This window comes from Dermacentor variabilis, chromosome 4, assembly GCF_050947875.1.
Source record: "Dermacentor variabilis isolate Ectoservices chromosome 4, ASM5094787v1, whole genome shotgun sequence".
In the NCBI taxonomy this organism is placed as follows: Eukaryota; Metazoa; Arthropoda; class Arachnida; order Ixodida; family Ixodidae; genus Dermacentor; species Dermacentor variabilis.
In genome coordinates, this window is record NC_134571.1 from 186,245,033 (window position 1) to 186,271,312 (window position 26,280).

The 26,280-nt window shown below is 47.9% G+C and overlaps 1 protein-coding gene across 2 annotated transcripts in view; it reads left to right on the forward strand.

Annotated features, from left to right (window-relative positions):
- The window catches only part of Stam (signal transducing adaptor molecule), an 86,280-nt gene that overhangs the window by 55,987 nt on the left and 4,013 nt on the right, over positions 1-26,280 (forward strand). For both annotated transcript variants that reach the window (XM_075690725.1, XM_075690726.1), the window contains 3 exons: positions 626-713; positions 17,614-17,786; positions 23,334-23,440. In XM_075690725.1, the coding sequence (XP_075546840.1) occupies positions 626-713; positions 17,614-17,786; positions 23,334-23,440 (368 nt within the window). The remainder of the gene's footprint in view (positions 1-625; positions 714-17,613; positions 17,787-23,333; positions 23,441-26,280) is intronic.

Here is a 26,280-nt window from a genome sequence, read left to right on the forward strand (position 1 = left end):
TGTGCCTCCCGATCGTGAAGTGTATAAAGCGGGCCACTGGAAGCCAAGCCTGGCCAAGACAACGGAATATCCAACATGGGGGTTTCCAAGATCGGGTAGCACGGCTCAGAATGAGCAATTTGTTCCAGAAAACCAAACCTTGGGGCCTAAATTGAAAAATCGGTCGCTCAAGTGCTTTACCTCTATGGGAGCTCTGACAATGAATTTATTAAGTTCAGGATATTCATCAAGTCCAAATTTTTGGAGTCCAGAAAATTAGTCGGTGACTGTACGAGTTTCTTGGAAGCTTGAGAAAAGGGGTTGCAGCTTACAGTTTGGAAAATATGATACTTGGATTTAGGTGAACACAAAAGAACCCATATGGTCAAAAAGTAATCTGGAGACCCCACTATGGTGTGCCTCATAATCATACCGTGGTTTTCGCACATAAAACCCCAGAGTTTTAATGAAATTTTATAGATGACGTTAAAGGAATATTGCATCTAAAATAACAATAGTAACAATAGTGGGTACTTGTATTCTGTGTGCTTAGGGAATGTATCTAGAATGACTTTCTCTCTTTTTTTTCTTTGAAAAGGTGTTCTGTGCCAATTGCAGTGATGGTGCAACTTGTTCATGCATGCAGGCCCAAATCGATGAAACCCTCCAGCGGTTGCACGACGCAAATCCTCGGAGCGGCCAGCCTGACCCCCCTGAACTGCTTGCCTTGGAAGGTAAGCCTCGCATTAGCCCAGGAGTGTCGAAATTATTTTACAATTTCTTAATACAAGTTCATTTTGCTTAGTCGGAGCACCCTCGTGCAGTACACACTGCAGACGAAAACAAATTGGAGTAGTTAAGAAGAACTATATATTATAGCCGGGGAAACTACTAAGTACGGAGACGACAGACACAGATGACCTGGAAAGGACTGAGGCAGTGACCATAAGTTCGAGCTGTCCTTTCAGTTCACCACAGAGAAGGGTTAAACTTTGCTTTTTTATCTTCGTAGTCATGATGAAGGGCAAGCAAATGAAAGTTAGAGAAGACAATTTGTGGTAGCAAAATTGTCAGCCTCTTCGTGACAGCTGGGTTGTCGCTGTCCCTCTCCTGTGCAGTGGGATCTCAAGGAATCTGACAAACCTCTATTATTTAAGATGAGTGTCATTTACTGAGAAAGATAAGTAGGGAGGCAGCACTATACTGTAAAACTCGTTATAACGAAATAGGATATAATGAACTAATGGATATAACGAAGCAATCGTAATTCCCCTTGAAATTCCAATAGATACACATGTATTGAAAACCTCGTCTTAATGAAGCTAAAATTCCCTCGCAATGGGTACAACGAACCTTATTTTTCTTCTACAATGAGCATTTACTGACCATTTTGGTACCCGTCAGCTCAATGTCTTATAGCGTGCGATGTGCGCGTATCCCGGCCTTCCCTTTTCCGTGGAACTGGTGGACCCACCCGCCCTTCTGCTACACATGTGGGGCAGCCCCGACTGCGGTTTTGTTGTTGCTTGCCGTTGCCTGCGTGCTCATCAAGGATATAAGCGTCCGTGTTCAGGTTCGTTCGTGCGAGTTCCCGCCGGCAGAAAGGAGATGGACAACGGCAACGGCAAACGGAAGCACAAAATATCAATCGATCAGAAGGTGGCTATGCTGAAAGCCGTCAAGTCCGGTGGGAAGAAGAAAAAATGTGGCCAAAGATTTTGGCATAGCATTGAGCACACTGTCGACAATATTGAGCAGCAAAAAAGCTGTCACCGGTGCTGTCGCACGTGGCGTAAAAGGCAACAGAAAGAAGCTGTGAGCCCTCGCTTTCGAAGCCGTAGAGGAGGTGGTCTTCAAGTGGTTTTTGGACGCAAGAACAAGCAGCACTTCTGTGAGAGTGGGGCACTGTTGCAACGCAAAGTGAGGGACTTCATTTGCATCATGGGACACGACAATTTTGTGGCGAGTGTTGGCTGGCTGCAGCATTTCAAGAAGCGCCACGACATCATTGGCAGGGCTGTCAGCGAGGAAGTGCAGTCTGTTGACCACGAAGCTGCAGTGGCATGGGTGGAGACAAACATTGGACAGCTGCTAGAAAAATACAGCGTCAAGGATTTGTCCTATGCAGATGAGGCTGCCATCTTCTACCAGATACTGTCGCAAAAAACCTCGGCCCTCAAAAGTGAACGCTGCCAGGGCAGTACGCAGAGCAAGGTCCGTGTGACCGTGTTGCATTGTGCCAACATGGATGGGTTGGAAAAGGTGCCGGCCCTCGTGGTTGTTGGCAAAAGTGCGTCACCACGATGCTTTAAAGACAAACGAAAGCTCCAAGTGAGTTACGTGTCCAACCATAAGGTTTGGATGATAAGAAATTTTCGCACAACGGCTGCGGGAGTGGGACGAGCGGCTGGGCAAGCAAAACCGGGATATTCCCCGTACTGGACAACTGTGCGGCCCATCATGCTGCTGCTGTGCTCAAGAACATCGAGCTATACTTCTTGCCGTCAAACTGCACTGCAGTTGTGCAACCCCTTGACCAAGAAGTTATCATGAACTTTAAGTCAGACAATCACAAGCATGTGATTAAGCAGATTCTGCTTAACATGACCATGAATCGCGAGTCCACGATCGAGTTGTACACGGCGATCGAGATGCTACAGGCTGCTTGGATGGCTGTATCGGCAAGCACGATCGCCATTTGCTTCTCATTTGATGTCAGCTGTGGCGGTTACAGCAAAGATCTCGGTGCTGCCGCCAGTGAGGGTGCTATGGGCGACCAAGCCCTAGCATCGTGAAGTGCTTTCCTTGATGTCGGCGTTGTGTCCGACTGCGACACCTTCTGCACGTACGTCAGTGCCGATGCTGGTGCTGTGATGACTGAAGAGCTAACAGAGGCGGAAATCATGCGCGCTGCGACGGGGGTGCGTAATGACAACAGTAACAAATGTGTCGACGCCAGCCCGGAGCCTGACCCAAAGTACCGACATCCGCACAAGCGCTGGATGCAACAGACCTGCTGTATCGTTTCTTTGACGCTCACAATGACTGCGAGGACGGACTCGAAATAGCGCCTGCAGCTGAAAAAGCCATCATTCGCCTGAAGAAGATGCGGCAAAAATCTATCAAGGACTTTTTTTCTGCGAAGTGAGCCGCCAGCTGGTGTGCTGTTGATCGATCAGTGATAAAGTAGCAATTCCTTGCTTCCTTGCTGTTCTTTTTTTTTTTCGCTTGTTTTTTTCCATGTGACGGCCGTTTTCTTTTCACGTAGCAGGCTGCTGTGAGATTTGGTGATGGGTACAGTTGCCGACTGATTTTTCGGACTCCAAGAATTTGGACATGCTCGATTATTCGGTCTGCTTCGCGGCACCGCTATTCTCCCCGTAGACTATAATGTATAACTGCCGAAAGTTCGGACGTCTTGCAACCTCTCGTCCGATTTTTCGGACACTCCTTGAGCCAACTCGATCGAGAGCACCATGCACCGACTCTGACCGGTGCGTAGTTAGACTTGCTGAACGCTATTTTTGTTTTGAACGGAGCCTCCTTGCTGCCCCACGAAGTGGCGCTACTGCAAATCCCCGCTCATCATCATTGTTTCTGCCTGGTTCGGGGTTACAGCAGTTCCGGTCTCAGCTTAGTAAGCCATGTCAAGACAATGTAGCAGCTGATTTGTTTCTTCATGCGCGACGCTGCGAGTAGGCCACATTTTTCGTTTGTGCGACTGGTGTTGTTGTGATGGCATCGTGATGTTTGCTTTGTAGGCTGTGTCGAGGTTGCGGTGACCTAATGCGGCATATGGAACCATCCTATCAAGTGTATAATGGCGCCGACAGTGCCCGCGTAGACTGCGCTGGGGAATGCCGGCAAGCGGGTGCCGGGAGGCCTAGGATTTGTCGCCTTCTGATGTGCTCCCTACTGACGCCGAAAATGTTCTGCCGAGACCTGCTCAGTGGTTGCATTGCGATTCCGGACACCGTCTCATTTGACAGTTTCACAGGTGCTGACACTGCTGTACTGACATGCGCAGAACTCGACGACGGCGAGATAATTCGTCAGGTTTCTGCTGGACCGCCGGACAATGACTCCAAGTTGGAAGATGATGCACCATGTGCTATGCTGCCGTCGCATGCGGAGCGTGCACAAGCAGCAACTGTGCTTTCAGCCACCTATAGTGACCGTACGACCCTCTCCACGATTCAGGCCTATCTGATTGCACGTGAACGGAACAGTGTGCAACGGCGCATTCACGATTTCTTCAAGCCTACTGCCGAGCCCGAATAAGTGCGTGGAAATAAAGGATTTTTTTTTCTTGATCTGCTTTTTTTGGACACCTGTTTATTCGGACATTTCCCCAGTCCCCGTGAGGTCCAGATAAACGGTCGGCGACTGTACATCCTCTCTTGCTTGCTAATTGTGAATAGAAATGGATAGTGACTATAACGAATTAATAGTTATAACGAATTATGACCCCCCTTCAACTTCATTGTAACGAGGTTTTACTGTATGTCGTTGAACCTTTTAACAATTTGAGATGAAAGGATGTAGCAGCCAGCTTAAAAAAAAGAATTGCATGGTGCTTTGGCGAACAGTATCCATAAAATATATTTTGAAGCTACTAAAGAAGAACCTCATTCGTACGCTTTGGAAAAAAAGAAAGTGAGGATAAGTGTATGATCAGAAGTCACTAAAAGAATTCAGGCTCAACTGTGCTTGACATCTACGTAATGCGAAGCATTGTGCAAATCATTGCAACATGAGATGCCGACGCGTGCCGAGCTGGTGGGGCTCGAGCGGCCTCAAAGTGCACATTGTCGTTTTTATGGCTTTGGCAAGCTTACGTTTATGCTCCTCCAATGCAGCCTGGGTCAGCAGCTTTTTAAGCGAGGCATTTTGGTGGGAAGTTTTGGCATGCCCAATCGGCGCGAATCGCTACCCAGGAAGATGAGACGTGGACGTGCGTCGAGCAGGTAGTGACCCGAGCGACCCGCGACGTGCATTGTCGTTTTCATACTGTTTTAAGGCTGCAGCACAAACAGGAACAGCAGCATGTTTGGATTATCGCCTAGTAAAGGTATGTAATACGCTGCCAACAGCACTATGGCCCACCCACTCTGAAACAGATAACTGAAGATACTTATTGCAATAGCGTTGGTCGTGTTAGCTGTGAATGCGGTGTGCAATGATCCGAGAGACCTGCTGGCACAAGAGTAAGAGCCTTGCTGCGCGCCAGCATTTTGACGTGAGATGGGCAGGCAAGTATATTGACACGTGTACTTGTCTTTATCGGGCGACACCTTTTGGGGCCGCCTAACAAATGTTATCGCACAGCGCGGGACGCACCTGCATGTATCCGAAGTTTCTGGAAAGTTATTGATGCTTCTATCCGCTGTCTGTTGTCGCCGAACCTTGTGTTATCTGATTTCATCGCTTGACACGAATGGTGTAGAACTTTGTAGAAGGCATGCGGGGTCCCAACGTTTAGTCTGGAACATTCGATGACTGCTGTATAAAAGCCGACGCGCTTGACCCGCTGATCAGATTTTCGACGATCGCCGAGCGTGTTCGCCGCTATCGTTGTGCTATAAGTGTAGCCTCTTTTGTGGGCACAGGTTCGCCCAATAAAAGCTACTTTTGTCGTTCACAGTATTGCTACTGTGTTATTCAACGTCACCACCACGTGACAATATTGTGGGGAAGCTGCTGCAGCAGGAAGCTACTGTTCTCGATTGCGTGTGCACCTTTGCTTGTTTACATTGGATCTACCAGCCAGAAAACATATACAGTTGAACTTTGATGGTCTACTAAACATTGGTGCAGAAAGATTGTGTTTTCTGGGAATGTATGAACCGGTAAAAAAAATAAGCGTAACAGTATTGGGTCATTTTTTTGTGTTCTCAATCGCGAACATTGGCAAATCGTACGTAACAGGATGGTATCGAGGAGGTTCTACTGTATTGACTATTCATTAAAGATGTAACAATATTTGATTTCTAGAGCATTAATCGCTAGATGGTTTTCTTGAATACTGGTTTTCATAGATGATGGGTGTTACAAAAAAATTTTGCATCCAGGTTTTCTCGAAAAAAAAAAAAATATATATATATATAGTGTTTGTACTGCCAGCTCCGACTGCAGTGTTGGAACATTGACTGCGGTTGTGTGTATTTACACAGAGATGTAACAATTAAGCTTCCACTTAACAGAAGCTTCTCTTTTCTTTTTTTACTGAAATACGAAACGAACCGTTTTAGAGGCATTTGTTCTTTAAAGCGAGTGATTTTGTTTGAGCTGTTTCTGTTTAATATGATTCTACTGTATATGTATGTGTAACCTAGTCTAGTTACTGTTACTCTTCTGTTATGCGAGCTCACTGGGCAGTCTGCTGAGCAAGAGCCAACTTTCCATAAGAGCATGCAAATAAAACAACCTGCAGAAGCAATCGAATAGCTTCCAGCTGCGGGCCTTAGTACAGGAGAACCATGTTGATACAATCCTGTTATCTACGATTTTCTGGTGCCAAAGTTTGCCCTCGAGAACATAAGAAATTACCCAATACAGTTACATTGGTTTACTGGTGCATACGTTCCCAGAAAACACAATCACTTGGTGTCAACATTGTGTACATTGCGAAACTGTGATTTCGTGTAAACAAGAAAAGGACTGAGGCACGCGCTGTCGAGAACAGTAACTGCCCACCACAGCAGCTTCCCCGCAATACTTGCTCGCCTGTCCTTGGTGGAAACGCCAGGGCACATTCAGTTTTCTGGTACCACCAAAAATCTCCTCCTGGGTCAGTGCACCGCATTCACAGCTATCGCTGCCAACCTTATTGCAATAAGCACCTTTCCCTATATCCGTTCTGCAGCACATGAGGCATAGTGTCGTTGGAAGGACTGGATGCTTTCAATAGGTGAGAATGCAAATGCGCGGCCGTTCCCTGCTGCAGGCAGCAAGAAGTGAGCTTCATGTTTCGCTCTGGTGGCATCGTAGGCATCATATTCCGGCATCCCTCACCAGCTCAATTTCATTTCGGTTTCCAGTCACGATCTTAAAACACTGAGCAATAGGGAAGATTTGTTCTGAGTGGGCACGGCGTAACATCATACCAAAATACCCCGCTCGAAGAAGATGCTGACCCATACTGGAATTCGAGGAGTGCAAACATAAACCTGCCGAAGCTGCACAAAATGGCAACATGCGTCGAGCCGCTCGAGCTCTACCAGCTCAGCATGTGTCAGTGTATCTTGCTGCAACAATTCGCGCAACGTGTAGCATTACGTAGATGTCAACTACCATTAGGTCTGTCATAATATTTAGTTACTGTAGATTGTATGTTTTCTCGGTTAGTGTGCTTTTTCTCGCATCCTTTTCCAGAAGGTATGAACTAGTTTCTATGTATTTACATGTACTGCAAAAGACAAAACATGAGTTGGGGAAATTCTAGCTAATGCGAATGCTCTGTTATGTCTGGCGAAAACATGCCATCTGATCTGACAAAGAAATCTTGGTTTACTGGTATGGTAGACTTTCGTTAATCTGGCTCCAGTTAATTTTATATTTTAGTTAATTTGATCCCAACTGAAAGTCCTGGCCGGCGCCCATACATGTTTATTAGCCCAAACTTCTTATTTCGATCTCGAAATTGACCTTCGGCAGATGATTCGAACTTAACCAGTCAGCTTCGCCCAATACAGCCGTGTTACACGGTAAAGCATACGAAGGATGAAAAGGGACCATTGTCACGGAATATAGTGTGTGTATACGTGCGCTCGTGTGCTGTCTCCGGTAACAGCATGAGCATGTAGACACCTAGTAAGCATACTGGGAGCCATTTAGAGCAGTTTCTGACATTGCTGGGGCGATTTGAGCCCTCGTTTCATTCACCACGCATGTCTTGTATATGAGAATGTTAACTGGGCCGAGTACATGCTTGTTAAGTATACACGCGGGCATGCACTGTGCTCCGAGAAGCAAAGTCATCTGTGCCTTGGGAAAGCTAGCGAAAAGGAAGGTGGTAACATAAAAAAAAAAAACTCTGGAAGTCTAGGAGAAGTTCAAAGCCAACAAAACAGAGGGGGTCTATCTAAAGCTCTGAAGGCGTGCCCGTGAACTTATTAGGTGTCTCGGTGCTCATATTGGGAGTGGAGACTACACATGTGCGTGTGTGTAAATTAAGGAACACATGCTAGGTCCCTTAACAGCGGCACCTCTCCCACCCCCTCTCGCTTAGCATGCTTCACTTTATAATTAGGAGAGCAGAAGGTTGGGCTGTTGGTCGAAATGCATAATGCATACTGAAGAAGCTTGGCAGAGACAGGAGGACAATGCCGAGAAAAGACAGGGACGAGCACTAACTCGCAAGTTGTGCTTTAGTGCTCATCCCTGTCTTTTCTCGGCATTGTCCTTGTGTCTCCGCGCAAACTTTTTTTTAAGCATTCACTTCATAACACAGCTGTATTGCAGTGAAGCTAATTTTAAAGACAAATACTGCCAAGTGAATTAACGGCATGTTTTCTGCATTGTATTCAATTCTACCTGCAGGATAATTTGACCAGTTTAGTTGGTCTGATTAGGATTGAATTCACGGAAATCGACTGTATACTGTCTCAAAGGGGCCCTGGAACACTATTTTAACATAGGAAGAAATTGTTGCTGATCTGATGTAGAGCCTGCTGTGAACATATCAGTGAAGTATTACTGCATTGCCTGCAGCAGTAGATTTACAATCTGCTGTCACACACAGTGAAAAATTACTTACTCTCACTTCTGCAATGTCATCATGCAAGGTCATCAAAAGCAGCTGGCCCACCAATGCTATTGGCTGATATTGTGATTGCGAGGGCATCCTCAGTAATACATAATTGCTAATTCTGAGTTAAATAAATGAAAAAATATGTATGTCTGGAATCCCAAAACGATGTGAAAATCATTTTATCTTTGCACTCCCAGCCTACAAACAACAATTGTGTGTAGCTGCATCTGCTAACCTGCCGTGGTTGCTTAAAAGGCTATGATGTTGGGCTGTTAAGCACGAGATCGCAAGATCGAATCCCGCCTGCAGTGGCAGCATTTCGATGGGGGCGAAATGCAAGAATGCCCAGGTACTGTGCATTGAGTGCCCATTAAAGAACCCCAGGTGGTCGAAATTAACCCGGAGACCCCCCCACTATGACAAGCCTCATAATCGGATCGTGGTTTTGGCGAGCAAAACCCCAGAATTTAGTTAATTTTATAGTAGCTGCATCTGCTGCACATGGCCTCTGAGATGGCAGCGGCATGCTGTGCAGCATAGCCTACCGTTAACATCACGAAATGCCATGACAAGCCCTTTTGGTGCCGTGACACTCAACTGTCGGGTGCAGCTTTGCTCTCTTGGCTTCTCCGCTGTGTAGCTTCCAGTGTGCTAGCACAGATGAAAAGAGAGGGCTACCCGGTTATTGGTGCGAGAACTGTACTTACAGTTGAAGGATGCGAAATTTTTTTTCCGTATGAGAATCTGCGAGGCGGCGTCCTTTAATACTGAGGACAATCTATAATTAGAAATGTGTTTCAGGGCCCCTTTAACCCTTTTTGGACGAATGTTGCCATTATAGATTTTTCTCTTGCTGAGTTTCAGTAATGAGTACAGTTTCTGACTAAATGTGTGCCCAACAGTGAATTGAGTAGCAGCAAGCATCATTTGCTGGTTTTGAGCAGGAACATAGGATGAGGAAGACGTTTGGCAAGTGATTCCCTTTCTTTTGAAAGCAAGCCCTGATGCAACATGTCCGGCTGCAGTGGTAACACACACGTGACAGAAAGCAAATGAAATCTGCACCTGTGGTTCACATATGATGTGAGCTCTCTAAACAAATTTCAAACAAAGCCATAAGAGGCTTGAAGTGAAGCTCACTTCCAATTCACTCCTCGGTGTTTCGCCCCTGTGGCTGAAAAAGTTCCCGCAACATATCTTTTCTTTTTGTTAATTATGCTTATTCTCAATGTGTTTTCCACATTTAGAGAGAAAATGGACATTTTTTGGGGTATTAATACATCTCGTCCTTAAAAGAATAAACTGGGCTGGCTTACATTTCTGCACTAGTAGAAAATAGGAATAGGAACATGCTTACATGAGCATTAGGTAAAGGCTGTTCTTAGTGTCTGCATGTTGCAAAAGCAACATGCTCTATTTTCTTGCCTTTATCAGGTGCACCCATGGATTAGCTGTATTTTCCTATCGTGTATAAAAATGGCTAATTTCCGCACCCACTTTTGTGGAATAACTGTTGCATCACTTGCGTCCCTAGGCTAATCGTATCTCTGTACTAATAGCACAACAAAGCTGGTTTGGCGAGTCAACATAACGTAACAGCCGGCAGAAGTGTACAGCACGCCTGGTAAATGTCATGTAGTTGGGGCCATCTGCAACTGCACTGTCTCAGGCACATAGCTTTTTTTAATTCAATGAGGACACATTATTGTTACAGTCTCCGACTGACAATTAATTCAGACACTCATGATTTACATTGTTTAATGATTAGGGCAGCTCCGCGACACCATCGCTAGCCCCTTAGATTTAATGTATAAGGACAACCAAGATTTTGGGCACCTTGTAGCATGCCGTGCAATAATTCGGAATCGGACTGCACGATTGTGTGCAAGTTTGGCCATCGAGTTGAGCAGAAATAGAGACACTTTCGTTTTCATACATTGCCGGCACCGCCTCCACCCACCATGGTTGCTCAATGGCTATGGTGTTGGGCTGCTGAGCACGAGGTTGCAGGATAAAATTCCGGCCACGGTGGCCTCATTTTGATCCGGGCAAAATGCAAAAACCTGTGCACTTAGATTTAGGTGCATGTTAAAGAACCTCAGGTGGTCCGGTGTCCCCCACTACGGCGTGCCTCATAATAAGATCATGGTTTCGGCACGTAAAACCCCATAACTTAACCACCTCAACACCAAAACTAGTGAAGCCTAGTTGATATATGGGCCGCAATTTTGTAGTAATGCCTTCTGCTTGATTCTATGCCACTCTTATCATCCACTGTTAATGAAGGGCTGATCCCATTGATAACATGTTTGGAGGATTGCTCTGACCACTGACAAATTGTGAAGAGCGTGAAAAGAAATAGCATACAAACAAAAGAAACGCATTGGTAACTTGGGTCATATTTTTGGATGATCACTTTTCAGGATACTTTCATTTTTGCAATATTTTGTGTGACTAGCACCACATGCTTTGATGGCTGCAGCATTACTGCACTGTGACAAGATAGCATGCTTGGCACTATGCCAAGAATGCCATCGCTTGAAGATGCCAATGTGTTTTGCACTAGTCGCATGAAATTGAAGGTACTATTCTCGAAAATGGCAATCCGAGAATATGGCACACCTTTTCTGGCCACTTGCGGAATATAAAATCGCGTATCTTTGGGCAAATCCGTTATTTCGCACTTCTGATTATTGTCACGTGGTGGTGACTTTAAGAACACAGTAGCAATACTGTGAAAGGCAAAACTAGATATTAGTGGGCGAACCTGTGCCCAAAAAACAGGCTGCACTTATAGCACAACGAGAGCGGTGAACACAGTCGGCAATCGTTGAAAAATCTGATCAGCGGGTCAAGTTCTACACTATTCGCGTCGCGCATACATGCAATCAGATTACACAAGTTTCGGTGAAAGACAGTACACGGAACCATCGATAACATTCCAGAAACTTCTTTTACATGCAGGCACGTCCTGCGCTGCGCGATAACATTTGTTAGGCGGCCAAACGTGGTCGCCTGATAAAGATAAGTACACGTGTCATTACCCCCCTCTTAAAAAGCATTGACCTGATGCTGCAAACAAATGAAAGTAATGAAAAAAGAAGCACTCGTAGCAAAGAAAACAACAAAATAAGAAAGTTCGTCAGCGTCCATAAAAGTGTTTAAGGCGCACCACGTGGACCACTTCAGATCGTGCGCGGCGCCGCTGTGAATGCGAAATGCCGTCTGGCACGACCTCATAGTCCAGTGTGCCAATATGTCGGATGACCTTGTAGGGTCCGAAATAGCGTCGCAGTAGTTTCTCACTCAGTCCTCGTCAACGTATCGGGGTTCATGCCCAAACACAGTCGCCGGGCTGGTACTCGACGAAGCGTCGTCGGAGGTTGTAGTGTCGGCTGTCAGTATGCTGCTGGTTCTTGATCCGTAGGCGGGCGAGCTGTTGAGCTTCTTCGGCATGCTGGAGATAGGTAGCGACGTCAAGATTCTCCTCGTCAGTTACGTGCGGCAGCATGGCGTCGAGCGTCGGCGTGATCTGTGTTGTTTCCTGCACCGCCGTGTTGTAAGCGAATGTTACGTCCGGCAGGACGGCATCCCAGGTCTTGTGTTTGACGTCGACGTACATCGCCAGCATGTCGGCGAGGGTCTTATTCAGCCGCTCCGTAAGACCATTCATCTGCGGGTGGTAGGCCATTGTCCTCCTGTGCCTTGTCTGACTGTATTTCAGAATGGCTTGGGTGAGCTCCGCTGTAAAGGCCGTTCCTCTGTCGGTGATGAGGACTTCTGGGGCGCCATGTCGCAGCAAGATGTTTTCGACAAAGAATTTCGCCACTTCGGCTGCGCTACCTTTCGGCAGTGCTTTAGTTTCAGCGAAGCGGGCGAGGTAGTCCGTCGCCACGACGATCCACTTATTTCTGGTTATTGACGTCGGAAAGGGTCCCAGCAAGTCCATCCCGATCTGCTGGAATGGTCGGCAAGGAGGTTCGATTGGCTGTAGTAATCCGGCTGGCCTTGTCGGCGGTGTCTTGCGTCGCTGACAGTCTCGGCATATTCTGACATAACGGGCGACGTCGGCGGTCAGGCGTGGCCAATAATACTTTTCTTGTATCCTCGATAGTGTCCGGGAAAATCCGAGGTGTCCAGTGGTCGGATCGTCATGTAGGGCGTGCAATACTTCTGGACGAAGTCCTGACGGGACAACAAGAAGGTAGTTGGCGCGGACTGGTGAGAAGTTCTTCTTCACGAGTAGATTGTTTTGAAGCGTGAAGGAAGATAATCCACGCTTAAATGCCCTGGGGACAATGTCGGTGTACCCTTCCAAATATTCGACGAGGCCTTTTAGCTCCGGGTCTCCCGTTGCTGTTCAGTGAAGTCTTCCGCGCTTATCATTCCAAGGAAGGCGTCGTCATTCTCGTCATCTTGCGGCGGCGGGTCAATGGGTGCGCATGATAGGCAATCGGCATCGGAGTATTTTCGTCCGGACTTGTAGGTTACAGTGATGTCGTATTCTTGCAGTCTGAGGCTCCACCGCGCCAGTCGTCCTGAAGGATCCTTTATATTCGCTAGCCAACACAACGCGTGACGGTCACTGACTTTGAATGGCCTGCCATAAAGATAAGGGTGAAATTTAGCTGTAGCCCAAATGATGGCGAGGCATTCCTTTTCGGTCATAGAATAGTTGCCTTCCGCTTTTGACAGCGACCGGCTAGCGTAAGCTATCACCTGTTCGACTCCGTTTCTCCTCTGGACTAGAACGGCACCGAGGCCTAGGCTACTGGCGTCAGTATGGATTTCTGTATCGGCGTACTCGTCGAAGTGCGCAAGTACCGGCGGCGACTGCATGCGTCGTTCGAGTTCAAATGCGTCGGCCTGCGGCATTTCCCACTTGAACTCAACATCACATTTAGTTAGACGTGTCAACGGCTCGGCGATGCATGAAAAGTCCTTGACAAAGCGCCTGTAGTAGGCACACATGCCAAGGAATCTACGCACTACCTTCTTGTTGATGGGTTGCGGGAACTGTGCGATGGCAGCTGTCTTTTGCGGGTCTGGATGGACACCAGATTTGCTGATTACGTGGCCTAGGAACAGAAGCTCATCGTAAGTGAACCGGCATTTTTCCAGCTTCAGAGTAAGCCCTGACGACTTGATGGCCTCTAGTACTGTCGCAAGCCGCCTGAGGTGATCGTCGAAATTTCCGGCGAAGATGACGACGTCATCCAAATAAACGAGACAGGTCTGCCACTTCAATCCTGCTAACACCGTGTCCATGACGCGCTGGAACGTTGCCGGCGCCGAGCACAGTCCGAATGGCATAACCTTGAACTCATAGAGGCCGTCTGGGGTGATGAAGGCAGTCTTTTCGCGATTTCTTTCGTCGACTTCTATTTGCCAATAGCCAGGCTTGAGGTCCATCGACGAGAAGTATTTAGCGTTGCAGAGCCGATCCAATGCGTCGTCTATTTGTGGGAGGGGGTATACGTCCTTCTTCGTGATCTTGTTCAGGCGACGATAATCGGCGCAGCAACGTAGGGTTGCATCCTGTTTCTTTACCAGAGCAGGGGATTACCACGGGCTTTTCGACGGCTGGATGATGTCGTTGCGCAGCATTTCGTCGACTTGTTCTCTTATAGCTTTACGTTCTCACGGCGAAACTTGGTAAGAGCTCTGGCGGAGTGGTCGAGCGCACTCCTCGGTGATTATGCGATGCTTGGCGACTGGTGTTTGTCGAATCCTCGATGACGTCGAAAAACAGCCTTTGTATCGTCGGAGCAGACTTCTGAGCTCTTGTTGCTTAATCACGGGGAGACTTGAATTAATGTCGTAGTCTGGTTCGGGAACCATTGTCGTCGGGGTAGATGCGGCGGAATCCGAGAGGACAAACGCATTACTGGTTTCCAGAATTTCCTCGATGTACGTGATCGTCGTGCCCTTGTTGATGTGCTTGAACTCCTGGCTGAAGTTTGTGAGCAACACTTCAGTTTTCCCTCCATGCAGTCGAGCGATCCCTCTTGCGACGCAAATTTCACGGTCTAGCAGTAGACGTTGGTTGCCTTCGATGACGCCTTCTACGTCAGTGGGTGTTTCGGTGCCGACCGAAATAAGAATGCTCGAGCGAGGCGGGATGCTCACTTGATCTTCGAGAACACTCAAGGCATGGTGACTACGAAAGCTCTTCGGCGGTATCACTTGAACTTCTGACAGCATTATCGATTTTGACTTCAGGTCTATGATTCCGCCGTGTTGATTCAGGAAGTCCATGCCGAGAATGACGTCTCGTGAACACTGTTGGAGGATAACGAAGGTGGCAGGGTAAGTCCGGTCATGAACGGTTATTCTTGCCGTGCAGATTCCAGTCGGCGTACTGAGGTGTCCTCCAGCGGTCCGAATTTGGGGGCCCTCCCATGCAGTCTTAACCTTCTTCAACTGGGCGGCGATGTGTCCACTCATTACGGAGTAATGGGCCCCTGTGTCGACTAAGGCAGTGTCTGCGTGGCCGTCGAGAAGTACGTCGAGGTCGGTGGTTCTTTGTCTGGCGTTGCAGTTGGGACTTGGCGTCGGATCACGGCTGCGTCGTGTTGAACTAGAGCTGGAACGTCGCGTCGTCAAGTCTTCTTTCGTCGGTGTAGTCTTGGCTTCCTGATTTCGTCGGGACGGCGGCGTGTCGTTATGTCGTCGAGGTAGTCTCTTCGGCGTCTTCGTCGGCGGTGGAGGATCTTCTTCAGTTCGACGAACAGCAACCGCACCTCCATCGGTTGCTGCTTTTAGTTTTCCGGATATGGGCTCGCTGACCGGCTCCAGGCTGGGCCAGTGTATGGTCGGTGCTGCGGCGAGAGGTAGCAACCTAGTGATGGCGAACGTGACGGTCGTCGAGAGCTCCACTGAGTAGCGGCGAGGTAGTCGGCGATATCGCAAGGGCGTTCACCTTGCTGCGGGTGCGGAGCGTTGACGTCGAAACCTCGCAGTCCCATCTCCCGGTAAGGGCATCGGCAATACACATCCGCCGGCTTCTCCGCAGTGATAGCAGAGCGGGCGGTGCTCGGGGGCTCGCCAAATGTCTGTCTTCCTCGCGTAGGTGCGCTGGGCGACGGGTGGGCGTGCTGGTGGCGGCGGCGGTGGACGACGGAATTGCGTCGTTGCAGGGCCCTGGCATTGTCGCGGAGGGGGACCTTGACGGCGTGCGACGGTGGCGTATGTCATCGCTTCTGGCTGGGGCTGCGGTAATTGTGGTTGCAGCTCGGGAACTCCAAGCGATCGGTGCACCTCTTCTTTCACGATGTCGGCGATCGAAGCCACTTGGGGCTGCGACGAAGGCAGGACCTTGCGCAGTTCTTCGCGCACAATGGCCCTGATAGTCTCCTGAAGGTCGTCGGAATCCAGTCCTTGGATGGCGTACTGCGGCGTGAGCCCCTGGCAGTTATATTGCCGGGTGTGCATCTCCAGAGTTTTCTCAATCATCGATGCCTCTGCAGAAAAATCAGCTACGGTCTTCGGCGGGTTACGAATAAGTCCGGCGAAAAGTTCTTGCTTGACGCGCCGCATCAGGAAGCGGACTTTTTTCTCCTCTGACATTTCCGGGTTGGCGTGCCGGAAAAGACGGGCCATCTCCTCTGTGAAGATCGCGATCGTCTTGTTGGCAGCTGCACTCTGGTTTCTAGTAGTGCTTGGGCTCGCTCTTTTCGCACGACGCTTGTAAACATTTGCAAGAAGCCACTTCAGAACAGGTCCCACGTCGTTAAGGTGGCTTCTCGATTCTCGAACCAGGTCCTGGCGGCGTCTTCCAGCGCGAAATAGACATGCCGCATCTTGTCGTCACTGTCCCAACTGTTAAACGTAGCGACCCTCTCATACGTCTCCAGCCAGCTTTCCAGGTCCTCAAATGTGGAACCGCGGAACGTCGGTGGCTCCCTGGGCTGCTGCAGAACTATTGGGGCTGCTCCGGCTGCCATTGGGGCAGTCTTCTTGATCGTCTCTGGACCAACTACTCTGACGATCTTCTTGGTCGTCTCTGGTAGAATTCCGTGTTCCGGGGGCAGCTGCTGTAGCCGGCGGCTTGCTCGATGTTCCGGGACGGCGCTGGTGTTGTCTTTGCGGTCCGGGCTTGGATTACGGCTTGTTGGGGGCGTCCGGTACATGAACGTAAAGCACCTCCACCAGATGTCACGTGGTGGTGACGTTAAGAACACAGTAGCAATACTGTGAAAGGCAAAACTAGATTTTATTGGGCGAACCTGTGCCCACAAAACAGGCTACACTTATAGCACAACAAGAGCGGCGAACAAAGTCGGCGATCGTCGAAAAATCTTATCAGCGGGTCAAGTTATACACTATTCGCGTCACGCATACATGCAATCAGATTACACAAGTTGCGGTGAAAGACAGTGTACAGAACCATCGATAACATTCCAAAAACTTCTTTTACATGCAGGCGCGTCCTGCGCTGCGCGATAACATTTGTTAGGCGGCCAAACGTGGTCGCCCGATAAAGATAAGTACACGTGTCATTGTTTAGACTTCTTGGCTGTTTGAGTTCTAATTAATTAGTCAATGACTGTACTGGTGCTACTGTGGGAACTCGTGTTCTAAGTACGCATTTGAAGGCTTTCACTCTGTATGTAACCACCACCATGGCGTGCAGCAGAAGCACCTCTTTATTTGGATGGTCAGCCTGTCTTGTAGCGAAGGTGTTTGTCAAGTGCAGGAAAGTACTGTGTACATCTGTGCCTTCCATTTTGTGGTGCAGTTCGTTCATGTTTCTTTCCAAGACAATGAATCACCGACTCGTCCAATTAGTGACTTTTCCTTGCTTTCCAAAGGGAACATTTCAACTCGAGTGGAAGTTGTTGGTGCTGTGCTTATGCAGCCTTTGCTGTGTCTCTTTGCAGAGCGCTGTGCAGGAATGGGTCCCCTGATAGAGCAGGAGCTGGAGCGCATCGACCGGCGGCATGCGTCTCTGACGGCTGCAAGTCGGCAGCTGAATGATGCCTTGACCCTCTACCACAGCCTGATGCGTGCACCCGCGCCTCCACCACCACCACCGCAGGCTGCTCCGCCTATGGTAAGTTCAAGAACTGCCAATTTCTGAGGGCCGGGTTAAGTACAGGGAAAAAGGGCAGGTACATCTGATGCAGGAGCGAGGTGAGGATAAAGGGGGGGGGGGTGCAGCAGGTGAGGCAGTGAAATAGGAGAGTGCGGTGCTAGTTCTTCACTCATTGACATATCTTCTGCCTGACATCACCATTGTACTGAAATACTAACGACCTCATGCCATTTCCATCTTTACCCTTTCTACATTTCAGGGACACCATTGTTCTTTCTCCTTCTTCTAACTGTCAGTAGCAGGCGAGGCGGCATAGAGTGACGTGCATGGCAGTTAACTGCAGGGCATGTGTCGCACTCTGCATCAAACAAGGAATGCTGTGACTGGGTTTCTTGCCTCACAAACGTGCGCAGAGAAGGCTCTAGAGTGTGATGGATCAGTAGCAGAAGATTTGTTACAGCTAAAGATATTGCTGCATTGCACAACAAGCGTGGCTTAAGTTCTGGCACAGCAAGAGTAGCCGACGATGCATGACTGCCGTGCAGGGTAACAGCTCAGTCGGCGTGAGAAGTTACAGGAGCAAAGGTCACCTTGTCCGATTTGAATCTTCTCCCTGGAGCAGACCCCCCGCAGGGGTGTCTGCATCAGCAGGCGTTTGGTGTGTTGCGGCACCACGTACCCGAGCACATGGGGGTTGGACCCTCCCGCGTCTAACCGTGCGCGGCTTTGCCGTGTCCGGGGAAAAGAGGGTCCTGGGGGTTGAGCCAATGCAGGGTGTTTGGACCTCTACGGCCCCTCGGCGGCGGTGACACACCCCTTTGGCCTCGGCTTCACGTAGATGGCACCTCCAGAATGACCCACCTGGGAGAAATCGGCAGTCGTCCTTTCCTATCTCTCTCTCCTCAAATCTTCTTTATCTAACTTTTTGACCTTTCCTATCTTCTTCTCTCTTCCATTTACTTCCTTTCTCCACGGCGGCAAGGGTTAACCTTGTGTGGCTATCCTACCTTGGGTACACCGCATTTGGTTATAGTGACGGCGTACGGCTGGCGTCGTGCAGACTTGTATACAATTTCTGCCGCGTCCCCTCGTTGGGCTCCGTGGTGGGTGGTCAGCGCTGTTGCGGAATTTATTATGCCTATTCATAGAAAATTCTTTTCCCCCACTTCCTGATCGCCCTCCTAAACGAGGGCGCACCGAAGTCTTTTAATTTTCGGGCAACCGAACATGCAACTTTCCCCGCTTTCATGTCGTCCACTCTGATCAATCTGGAAAGACGGTGAGAATGATCTCACCTTTTCTGGTATCGAAATCTCTGGCTGAAGTCTTTGGACCTGGTTACAAAGCGTCGAAAATGGCAAGCAGCAATTTCCTACTGGAGCTTCGTGACGAGAAACAGCATGAAAAACTACCTAGTGTCCTTTGGTGATGTTCCGGTTACAGTTACCCCACCCCGTACCATGAATACAACCCGCGGCGTCGTGTCTGGTGCTGATTTGCTAGAGCTATCTGAAACTGAACTCCTGGAGGGCTGGAGTGACCAGAACGTCATCAGTGTCAAACGAATTAGGATGAGGGGGGAAGGAAAAGAAATTCAGACAAAACACCTAATACTTTCGGCTCTAGTGTTCTGCCCAACACCATCGAGGCCGGGTACCTCAAGATTCGTGTTAGGCCATATGTGCCAAATCCCCTGAGATGCTTCAAGTGTCAAAGGTTCGGCCACAGCTCACAGAACTGTCGAGGCCGGATGACTTGTGCCAAATGTAATGAAAATGAACACACCTCTGCAACCTGCCAGAATACCCCACACTGTGTCAGCTGCGATGGCGAGCATGCCGCGTACTCGCGGTCCTGCCCGTCTTGAAAAAAAGAGACAGGCAAGGAGGGCTAGCTGGGAGACGTTTCTCTCGAGCATCACATCCTACACTCAAGAGTCTAAAGTTTGGAATGGCGTACGAAAGCTAAAGGGGCAGCGAATCCACCCGTTGCCCTTAGTTGACCCCCAAGGGACCACATTGGAAGACCAGGCCAACGCTTTGGGCAAACACTTCGAGCATGTATCAAGTTACATGCACTACACAAGATCGTTCCTCAAATATAAACAATTAGCTTAACTTAAGACGCTTGATCGTAAATGCCGTCCGGATGAACCATATAACCGTCCTTTTAATATTGGCCGAGCTTAAAGCTGCATTGAGCACACATAGAAGCTCTGCACCGGGAGCTGATAGAATCATCTATGACATGATTAAGAACTTACACGAAGACACAAAAATGACACTTATGGCACTTTTCAACTCCATCTGGGCTGCCGGGTACCTCCCATCCTATTGTTATTGTTATTCCCGTCTTAAAGCTGGGTAAAGACCCTTCCTTGGCGGCAAGTTATCGCCCGATAGCTCTTACAAGTTGTCTTTGTAAGCTATTCGAAAAAATGATTAATCGTAGACTAATACATTTCCTTGAACTGAACAATTTGCTTGATCCCTATCAGTGTGGCTTCAGAGAAGGGCGGTCCACAACTGATCATCTTGTATGCAATTAAGCAAATATCCGTGATGCATTTGTACATAAACAGTTCTTCTTATCGATATTCCTTGATATGGAAAAGGCATATGACACAACGTGGCGATATGGGATCCTGCGAGACTTATCGCGATTGGGCATCCGTGGAAATATGTTAAACATACTAGAAAGCTATCTGTCCAAACGTACATTCCGCGTGAAAATCTGCAATATATTTTCGCGACCTTTCATACAAGAAACTGGTGTACCCCAAGGAGGTGTGCTTAGCTGCACGCTCTTTATTGTGAAAATGAACACCCTTCGTGCTGCATTACCGCCAGCGATCTTCTATTCCGTTTACGTTGACGACGTACAAATAGGTTTCAAATCCTGCAACCTTCCAGTGTGTGAGAGGCAAGTACAACAGTGCTTCAACAAAGTGTCCAAATGGGCAGACGAAAACGGATTTAAAGTGAACCCGAACAAAAGTTCTTGTGTGCTTTTTACAAGAAACAAAGGGCTCATTGCAGATCCCAGTATCGAAATGTATGGTCAGCGAATACCTGTGAACAAAGAACACAAGTTCTTAGGCATCATACTTGACTCCAAACTAACATTTATTCCACACATAAAGTATCTCAAGGTCAAATGCTTAAAAACAACGAACTTACTGAAAGTTTTATCCCACACAACATGGGGCAGCGACAGGAAATGTTTAATGAATCTTTACAAGAGCCTCATTCGATCACGATTGGACTATGGTGCCGTGATCTATCATTCTGCCGCCCCAAGCGCGCTAAAGATGCTTGCTAGATCCGGTGCACCATCTAGGAATCCGACTGGCCACGGGCGCTTTCAGAGCAAGTCCCATTGAAAGTCTATATGTAGAATCAAATGAGTGGCCACTCCATCTGCAGAGAACATACATCAGCCAAACATACTTTCTAAAAGTTTGCTCTAATCCTCAACATCCGTGCTTTAATACCATTAACGATATAACAGATGCTACACTTCTTCGCAATTGTCCCACTGTAAGACAGCCCTTTTCACTGCGTGTGAGGGAGCTTAGCGCTGAGATGGATGTCCCACTCCTCAGACATTGCCTAATGCCTCCAGCTAAGCTGCTACCTCCTTGGGAGTGGCAGATGATACAATGTGATATATCTTTCATGCAAGTTACAAAGCACGCTCCAGAGATTGAAATCCAAATGTATTTCCTGGAACTCCAGCATAAGCATTCCTGCACGGAATTCTACACAGACGCATCAAAGTCGCACGATGGGGTGTCCTACGCAGCCGTTGGTCCATCCTTCTGAGAATCCGATTTACTGCATCCCGAAACTAGTATCTTAGTATTGTCAACCATGAAGCATATAAGGAAATCAAAACTAAAAAAATCAGTTATATATACGGACTCCCTAAGTGTTGTGAAGTCTTTGATATCGTTCTGTAAGCACAAAAATCCTATAATAATTGAACTCTATTCCGTCTTATGTAAAGCATATGTATCTAACCAGCATGTGATTATATGTTGGGTGCCTGGCCATAGGGGCATCCAGGATAACATTCTAGCGGACCAGATGGCCACATCAATTGCATCACACGCTGTTAATTCTACCGCTGCAGTCCCTGTCACAGACCTGAAGCCTTTCTTAATAAGGAAACTGCGAAACTACTGGCAACTCTTGTGGGACCTGGAAACAAATAATAAGCTGCATGTAATAAAGCCACAATTAGGTTTCTGGCCTCCTGTAACAAAATCACGCCGGACAGATGTCCTATTCTGTCGTCTAAGAATAGGACACACATTTGGCACGCATAACTTTTTACTCACTGGAAATGAGCCTCCAACCTGTGGTAGATGCGGGGAGAGGCTGACCGTCCTCCACATCCTCCTGGAGTGTCGGGAAGCCGAATATGAAAGAAACATTTTCCCTTAGCTTACCGGCAGCACATCCCCCTTCATCCTGTTATGTTACTCTGTGCAGAACCGCTCTTTGATACCAACGCAGTCCTAGGTTTCCTGAAAGATGTATTACATTTAATTAGCCCGTACGTTCGTAGCGCCTCCTCTCTATAGAGGATAGCCCTGTGATATTTGTTTCGTATAGCACATGCCTCATCCCTTGGGTTCAAGGGCTCTGGCGAAGCAGTAGTGCTCTTAGAAAATTTTAGCATCTCACATATTTTGTATATTGCATCATTTTTCCCAATGCATTCTAGCGTTCATAGTACACGTCATTAATCATTGCCATAATTTTATTACATGTAGATTTTATGCCATGTGCAGCAACGTCTTTTAGGCCCCTTTACAGCCACGTCACACTAGCTTCACAGATCCCATTAGACCACTACAAACTCATTAACACTAGATTGGCGCTCTTTGGCCATACCTGGCCCTTGCGCCATTAAACATCAAACATTCTTTCCCTGGAGCAGACCGCTCTGTGCTTGTGTGACAAGGAGTCTAACAGGGCTTTCATCATGGGACCAGTTGGGGCACATTTCAAGTCTTTGCACTCGTGCATGTGATTTGGGCTGTGGAGAAAGAAGCATGATTTTCGTGAGAAAACGTCTCCAGCGCACTCGCCGTGTCTGCTCTGTTGCTACTGTGATGGCAGTTCTTCAACGTCAAGCTTGAAAAGTGTCTGTCAACTCATTTAAAAGGGAAAGGCGTTGCATGAAGATAGCTTGACCTTCGAAAGTGGTGGTGAGACAGTTGTGGACCCTGCCATGAACATCAGTGTGCCTGTACCATGCTGTACCTTTGTGCTTGTTGGCACATCAGGGTGCCTCTTAGACTGTTAAGCTGGCAGCTTCTGCAGTGGCAACAGGTGATTCAGAGTGCAAGCCAACCAAGGCATTTGCAATCCCAGGAGTTTGACAACGCTGATGGGGTTGTGCAGACCAGGTTCTTTTGCTAAACATGGCTGCCACAGCTGTTGCCATCTTTGTCATTGTCAGTGCAGCTGATTGTTGCTCCACACCAACATCAAGAACGCACCATGCCTTATTTGTAAAGTCCTGCTGATCAGTGTTCTTCTCTCCGTCTTGCAGCCTTATGGTCCTGTTGGTGAGGGAGCAGCCTGCGGAGTACAGGATCCACGAGGCAACATGGCAGCAGGCCTGCCACCACAGATGCCCATGTCCCCACCTTTCTCGGGGTGAGTGCCCTTCTGTGCTTTCCTGGTGCTTGCATAAACGGTATGGAGGGCTTATGTCCCCGCAAACTAGTGTATCCTGCATGAAAATTAGTGGACAGCTTTAGCTGTTGTCTTGTGTCTGTCAGAAGAATTTTTGAAAGGATCATCCTTCATGCAAGACATAGTTTTTATATATGTTACGGTCAACAATACAAAAACATAGTTCATAGTCTGCAGGCCTTTGCTCACCATGTGGTTCATATTTCAGCAAGCCTAGAGCCAAGGTCAGGCTGTAGTGTACTGAACTGAAAAAGAATGTTTGGCAAGCTTCGCCCCTCATATATATGCAGTTGAAACCATTTATAACAAACTCTATAGTTCAGCGAAAAGTGACCGTTATATCATTAGTTCGTTGCATATGGATTCGCCCTTCAAGATGTGTGCAAATTAGCTACCCAGTGATTTTTTTTTGCTGCACTTCTATTACAACGTACTAACATACCCTCCGGTGATAAGTTAAGCCTTTCCGCCTTGTGAAGCGGCTCCCGCTGTGTGCTTACAAGTGAATTAAAGTGCCTTTCCAAAAAAGTGAATCTGCTGCTGGGAGAGACACAATGCCCACGATGAAATTCTCCAGGGCGTCTTCAAAATCTCCAAACTTTCAGTAATAGCTTTTGTAGCCATGGATCAGCCATGCCAGGCTGAGTGCACAAAGAGCTGTGTTGCTTTCGCCAGAAAAGAATGATGTTCGAAAGCTTTTCTGAAACAACTTTGCATGGTTTTGCGTGTCACATCCATCCATCCTCCTTTGAGCATCTGAGCTGCCATCCACAAGTCAATCTTGAGAATCTTGTCCATACGGTTGTGGATGAGAAGCCTCTCGATAATTTGGCGACAATAATTGATCTTAAAAAGTTTTGAATTACAGTCGCCGACTGATTTTCCGGACTCCAAAAATTCGGACATGCTCGATTATTCGGTCTGCTTCGCGGCACCGCCATTCTCCCCATAGACCATAATGTATAACAACTGCCAAAAGTTCGGACACCTTGCAATATCTTGTCTGATTTTTCGGACACTCATTGGGCCAACTCGATCGAGAGCACCATGCGCCGACTCTGACTGGTGCATGGTTCGACTTGCTGAACGCCATTTTTGTTCTGAATGGAGCCTCCTTGCTGCCCCACGAAGTGGCGCTACTGCAAATCCCCGCTCATCATCATCGTTTCTGCCTGGTTTGATAGAGTGGCTTTACAGCAGTTCCAGTTTCAGCTTAGTAACCCATGTCAAGACAATCCAGCAGCTGATTTGTTTCTTCGCGTACGACGCTGGGAGTAGGTCACATTTTGCGTTTGTGCGACTGGTGTCGGCATGTTGGTGTTTGCTTTGTGTGCTGTGTTGAGGTTCTGGTGATACAACGCGGCATACAGAAACATCGCGTCAATTGTCTAATGGCGCCGACAGTGCCCACGCAGACTGCGCTGGGGAATGCCGGCAAGCGGGCGCCGGGAGGCCAAAGATGTGTCGCCTTCCGATGTGCTCCCTACTGGCTTGGAAAATGTTCTGCCGAGACCTACGCAGTGGTTGCAGTGCGATTCCGGACACCGTCTCATTTGACAGTTTCACAGGTGCTGACACTGCTGTACTGACATGCGCAGAACTCGACGATGGCGAGATCATTCGTCAGGTTTCTGCTGCACCGCCGGACGATGACTCAGAGTCGGAAGATGATGCACCATGTGCTACGCTGCCGTCACATGCAGAGCGTGTACAAGCAGTGACTGTGCTTTCAGCCGCCTATAGTTGACCGTACGACCCTCTCCGAGATTCAGGCTTATCTGATTGCGTGTAAATGAAACAGCGTGCAACAGCGCATTCACGATTTCTTCAAGCCTACTGCTGAGCCCGAATAAGTGCATGGAAATAAAGGATTTCATTTTTTTTTCGTAATCTGCTTTTTCGGACACCTGTTTATTCGGACATTGTCGCAGTCCCCGTGAGGTCCGATTAAACGGTCGGCGACTGTATGCTCATGCTGAGGGGCTGTAGGTGGTGGCAAGAAAAAAAAAAAGAAGATATTTGACTGCTTGCAGTTCAGGCTTGAATTCCTGATAGTTGGGGAGAAATGCAAAGTCCCTTGGTTTTCTAATCCACAGGGGTCCACTGATAGGAATGTTCTTCCCTCTAGTGTCCAAGAACCATTTGAATAGCGCTTCTTCTATGTCGTCATATTTAGGTTTGCATAAGCGCTCCCGCTTGTTTTCATCGCTTGTTTTCACCACTAAGGTTGGTCAGTGCTTGCAACTTCTTTTCATCTTTCATGATTGTAGAGATCGTTGACTTAGAAAGATAGTATATCTTCATGATGTTGGCATTTTTCAACCTGGATCGAATGTCATGGATAACGTCAAGCTTTGTTTCAATCAGGATAGCTTTTCTCTTCTTGGGCACACTTCCAGCCATGCCACATGCCAACATACACCTGTGCTCCAGTGCACGCCGTAACAGTCGCATGCGCACACCGCACAAGCAGCTCCAATCAGAGATTTCTTTCTTCGTCCTTGTTGCGGTCTCGTTCTTTTCACAAAAACTTCACAAAAACTTAATTCAAACTTCATTCACTTCAAACTTCCAAAATGGCGCTCCCGGTGAAGAAATGCCACACGTGTTCAAAAATCTTGGCAAAAAGCAACAACAACAATGTGAACCAATACAAACACAGCTCAACATCATTCATGTGGTGTGCCGCGAAGAACGACATAATGCAACTGTCGTGCAGGGAAGGAGCATGGATGAAGGGACGCAGTCAGCCTTCAACACGTGACTCTTCTGATGATGATGACGATGATGACGATGATGAT